Here is a 5,458-nt window from a genome sequence, read left to right as displayed (position 1 = left end):
CGTGTGCTACACGCACACAAGACTAGCTTCGAGGTTTGGGGAAGCTTGGAGCTAGGCAGGCTGATTGGCGGGATAGACTAACGGCGGGCGGGCACCCAAGTATGGACGGGCGGGCACCCAAGTGTGGACGCCCAATGACCAGCCAAGTGGCCAAGGTTAGTCATTAGTCATATAGAGTCTCGCGTGATTTGGAGGAGATCCTATGGGGATTTGACACGGGCACTAGCCAGCGGCGGGCGGCCCGGTATGTGTGAACTCCTAAGGTTATAAAACCTTTGCAAATATAAATAAGCTTAGAAATGATACTTACAACCTGTTCACATGCCACAAACTCAGTCAGAAGACAGGGCATTCGCACAGTCACAGGTGGGCATCCCCTGCCCGTGAACAAGACACGTCATAGCAGGCAGTCACACGAAAACAAGCCACGCAAAATCAGTTTCAAGCAAGCAAAGATGCGTGCACGTGCATTATGCAATGGATATATCTCCCGTTCCTGGAACCAACCTGTAGATAGCAGGTCTTCCCGAGCACGGAATTGGCTCAATGGGAAGTCTAAACTGGGATCCCTGACAATGGGTTCCAAGTCTTGGCCACACTACGGGTGACACGAGACCTGGCCTCCCGTAGGTGACACGAGTACTGGCCTCAGTACGGGCAACACGAAGCTCCCTGGCCTCCTATACCTTGCATGAAATAGGGGAAGACCACTTGGGCGGCCAAATGGTGATACATAGTACAAAGTTTGCCAAAACATTTGGACCCTCCACAAATTCCCAATTCTGCAACCATTTACATGCACCCACGTGAGCAGCAATGACCATGACAAGGTAAAAACTTATGCTATGCAATGGATTTTCCAAAAGGTAGGGGCACCTATTGCCTTGTGGTCAAGCATGCAAATAAAATTACTGCAACAAAAGAAAGGACAAAAATTCAAGTGATGCATGCTTTATGAGACCCTCAAACATTTACCTCAAGATAAGGCTTTAATTCCTCTTTGTCACCTTTTTTGGGGACAAACAGTCCGCCTCTCAAAAGGCCACGCTTGTGGCTATAGCAACAACTTCTCTTGCTCAAAAGTGCCATGGCCAATTGATCTGAACCACCAAACCAAAAGTACTGAGCTTAAACAACACTACAAATGCATCACAAACCAAAAAGAATTATCAAATCTTTCAAAATTCAAAATCTCCTCACTGGAATCAACGTCTGTTACCTCAATTTTAACTGCAACCGCTTCCATCATTGCATCCACTTTTGTGTGATAGCCTGTGCATACTCACATTATAAGCTTTCCTTTGAAAGGGCATGAAGACATTAGATGATGGCAAAGAAAAGAAGAGCATAATAAGAGAATATAAGTGGTAAACCTTTATCTCACATCTAGCCTGAATGTGTCTTATGTTTGCAATGGGACGCTCAACAACCTTCTGCCCATTATGCTTTGCCTTGTAGCTTGTTGCCAAGCCAAAATAAGCTATGATCAATTTGTGTATGCTCACACAAATGCTGCTTCCTCGTCCTCATCAAACATAGGTCTCAAGACCAGATCTACATTAGGCACGTATCCTTCCTCCTCAATACATCAACTTAAGATCTCCAGCATTGCTAAAGCTTCCTTTCTTTGGTCATCACCAACAACAAACTCATACATCTTGTCATTCACCTCTATCAAAGCACTAGCAGGCTTCTTCTCTGCTCCTGCATGCTTCCTCATCTCAGCTATTCTAACTACCTCATCCCACCTTCCAGCAGTTGCATAGATGCTCGACATGAGCACATATGATGCAGCACAATCTGGATTCATATGCACAAGTTGCTGAAAGCATTTATGTCCCAGATCCACTTCTGCATAGGTTTTGCAAGCACTGAGCAAAGGTAGCCATATGTCTTTAGATGGAGAGCATGGTAATGTCTCGAGATATTTATCAGCCTCAAACAAGCGTCCTGATCGTGCAAGAAGATCAACCATGCAAGAAAAATGATCCAAAGATGGAGTGATGCCGTACTTTTCTTTCATCATCTTGAAAAACTCCTGGCCCTTGAGTACCAGACTATTATGGCTGCATGCAGTGAGAAGGCATAAGAACGTAACAGTGTTTGGTTGCACACCTTGCTCTTGCATGTCCGTGAAAAATTGTACAGCCATGTCACCATCATGGTTCAAACCATATCCCTTTATCATCGCATTCCATGCAACAACATCTCGGATGGACAGCTTGTCAAAGACTTGTCGTGCCTCTAGGAGTGACCCGCACTTTGCATACATGTCAACCAGAGTGCTGCTGATGGAAATGTCCCTTTCCCATCCCACTTGTGTAATCTCCTTGTGAATTTCCCTGCCTTTATCTATGGCACCCATGTTTCCACAAGCTTTCAAGCCACAAACAAATGAAACAGCAGTTTGATAGATACCCTCCAGCTGCATATGTTCATAGCAATTTAATGCTTCCTGGTTAGGTCCATATTCGGCATACCCTGCAATAAGTGCATTCCATGAAACGACACTTTGAACCGGCAACTTGTCAAAGACTTGCCGTGATTCTGAAAGTACACCACATTTGGCATACATGTTGACCAAAGTGTTTCCAATATAAGGATCACCTTCAAGCCCCTTTTGCGTGATCTCTCTGTGTAGTTTGCGGCCCTTTTCCACAGCACCTAAAGTGCAACAAGCCTTTAAGATTGAAACATACGTGACTGCATCTGGACAGATGCCCTTCAGTTGCATCTGTTCAAGCCATTTTGAAGCTTCTTGATCACAACCGTGTTCTGCGTACCCTGTGATTAGGGCATTCCATGAGGCAGCGTTTTGCTTTTCCAGCTTGTCAAAGGCTGCCTGTGCCTCTAAAAGGGAACCGCCTTTAGCATACATATCCACCACAGAGCTACCAACAATCAGATCCCCTTCCATACCCCTTTGTATGATCTCCTTGTGTACTTCTTGACCCTTGTCAGAAGCTACTAAGCTGCCACAGGCTTTCAAGGCACAAGCAAATATGGCAGCATCTGGAACCACATTCTCCAGTTGCATCTGTTCAAAGTACTTCAACGCTTCTTGACTGAGCCCATGTTCAGCGTAAACTGCGATTAGAGTAGTCCAAGACACAACATTTTTCATAGGCAATTTGTCGAAGGCTTCCTGTGCACCTGCAAGTGAGCCACATTTGGCATACATGTCAACCAAGCTGTTGCCAACCAAAAGATCCCTTTCAAAACCATTCTCTGCAATCACCTTGTGTATATCTTTGCCCTTCTCTATAGCTCCTATGCTGCTACATGCTTTCAGGACACAAGCAAACAAGGCAGCATCAGGAGTGAGACCTTCCGATTGCATTTGTTCAAAACAGTTCAGTGCTTCAAGACCTGGTCCATGTTCTGCATATCCTGCAATTAGAGCAGTCCACGAAACAACACTGGGATCCTGTAACCTGTTGAAGACCTCCTGTGCCTCTAAAACAGACCCACACTTGGCATACATGTCCACCAGACTGTTACCAACAAAAAGATCATTCTCAAAACCCTTTTGTGCAGCCTCTCTATGAACTTCCCGCCCCTCATTTAGGGCTCCTATGCTGCCCAACACTTTTAAGATGGAACTACATGTGACAGCATTTGGGGAGAGTGCCTCTTGTGCTTGCTGGAAGCATTTCAGAGCTTCTTGGCCAGGTCCATTTTCAGCATATCCCAAAAGCAATGCATTCAATGACACAACATTTTGATCAGGTACTTTGTCAAAGACTTCTCTTGCCTCTGAAAGTGATCCACACTTGGCATACATGTCAACCAAAGTGCTGGAAACAAAAGGGTCCATTTCGAATCCCTTTTGTATGATCTCCGTGTGTATTTCTCGACCCAAGTACATGGCTCCAATGCAGCCGCAAGCTTTCAAGACACAGGCAAAGATGGCAGCATCCGGGCAGATCCCCTCCAGTTGCATCTGCTGAAAGCATTTCAATGCTCCTTGGCCGGGTCCATGTTCGGCATATCCTGCAACTAGAGCCATCCATGATACAATATCTCGAACTGGAAGCTTGTCAAAGACTTCTTGGGCCTCTATAGGTGAGCCATTTTTGGCATATGCATCAACCAAAGTGCTGCCCACAAAAAGATCTCTTTCGAATCCCTTTTGTACAATCTCATTGTGTACTTCCCGGCCCTTGTCTACAACTCCTATGCTGCTATGACAAGCTTTCAAAGCACAAGTGAATGTCACAGCATTTGGAGAAATCCCCTCCAATTGCATGGCTCCGAGACAACTCAACACTTCATGACCAGGTCCACATTGTGCATATCCAGCAACGAGCGCATTCCAGGACACAACATTTCGAGCTGGCAGCTTATCAAAAACTTGACGTGCCTCAGAGACAAAGCCACACTTGGCATACATGTCAACCAGAGTGCTTCCAACAAATAGATCTCTTTCAAAGCCCTGTTGTATAATCCCTACATGGATCTCCCGGCCTCTTTCCATCTCTTTCAGCCTGGCACAAGCTTTCAGCAGGGCCACAAGTGTGTAGTTGTTGCTAGGGTAAACACTATCCTCCTGCATTTTCCGATACAAGTTGAGAGCATGCAGCAATTGCCCACATTGAATATACCCTAAAATAAGGCTAGTCCACATATGCACATCCCTATATGTCAACCGGTCGAATAGCTGCTGAGCATCGAATATGCTTCCACACTCTAGAAACACAGAAACGATATGGCTGCTTAGACCATTGTGAGCTTCTAGACCAGTGCGGCGAAGATGGAAGTGAACACGCTTGGCATACCCAAGATCTTTCTTTTTCCTGCATTCCTGTAACAAGTGGATGAAGACATCCACTGAGGGTTGCATGGCCCCACTATCCAAAACACTGAGTGCGTCCTCTAAGCTAAGCATCTCCCAGTTGGTACTATCCTTTTGCCGTGGTTGTGCTCCAGATTCATGGATGTGGCCAGATTGTGCTCGCAACTCTGCTAAGTCTGGGTCTTTGTGATTTGAGGAAGCACAGTCTTGCCTTGCATAACCACTATATGCTGTAAACAAGTCAAGTCTATGGCTTCGCAATCTCTCCACCTCTGTCGTGTAGAGCATGACCGAACACAAATCTGCGTTGCACCAACCAGCTATCAGCATTGACTTCTTACTGAAGTTATGCTTAAAACCTGCAACCTTCGGGTTTTCCTGCTGGGAGTCACCACAAACTCATCAAACCTACCACCTTAAGATGTTATTCTAAAACTCTAGGTATACAGAGACCTCCTTATGACTTTAATATTTCAACCCCAAACCAGTAGCATACCCTATCAGTTTTATCAGGATTAATTCAGTACTTACAGTCTTCCCAATTTCCCACCACTGACATGGACTGGTAAAGTCGTCCTGCCCCTCTGTCCTCAACTTGGGTTTTCTACCTGCAAAAGAAGAAAATCTAGTGTCATGATAAATAAGATCATGAAAAGGGTAGCA

General features: G+C 45.4%; 1 protein-coding gene across 3 annotated transcripts in view; it reads right to left on the bottom strand.

Annotated features, from left to right (window-relative positions):
• Positions 1–274: 274 nt before the first annotated feature.
• Positions 275–5,458, bottom strand: part of LOC147611435 (pentatricopeptide repeat-containing protein At5g27110-like) — a 5,824-nt gene continuing 640 nt past the window's right edge. Inside the window, exons 2-6 of one of the 3 annotated variants that reach the window (XM_086784533.1) lie at positions 5,327–5,403; positions 1,374–5,176; positions 1,220–1,272; positions 976–1,100; positions 275–782 (exon numbers count right to left, since the gene is read on the bottom strand). In XM_086784533.1, the coding sequence (XP_086640659.1) occupies positions 1,589–5,176; positions 5,327–5,403 (3,665 nt within the window). In that variant the 3' untranslated portion in view covers positions 275–782; positions 976–1,100; positions 1,220–1,272; positions 1,374–1,588. The remainder of the gene's footprint in view (positions 783–975; positions 1,101–1,219; positions 1,273–1,373; positions 5,177–5,326; positions 5,404–5,458) is intronic. The other 2 variants (XM_086784534.1, XM_086784535.1) reach the window with 2 other exon arrangements.

The sequence above is a fragment of the Cibotium barometz genome, chromosome 47, assembly GCF_041138505.1.
Source record: "Cibotium barometz isolate CiBa-2024 chromosome 47, ASM4113850v1, whole genome shotgun sequence".
In the NCBI taxonomy this organism is placed as follows: domain Eukaryota; kingdom Viridiplantae; phylum Streptophyta; class Polypodiopsida; order Cyatheales; family Cibotiaceae; genus Cibotium; species Cibotium barometz.
The sequence above is the reverse complement of the archived record's forward strand: the minus strand, read 5'-3'. Positions and strand labels throughout refer to the sequence as shown.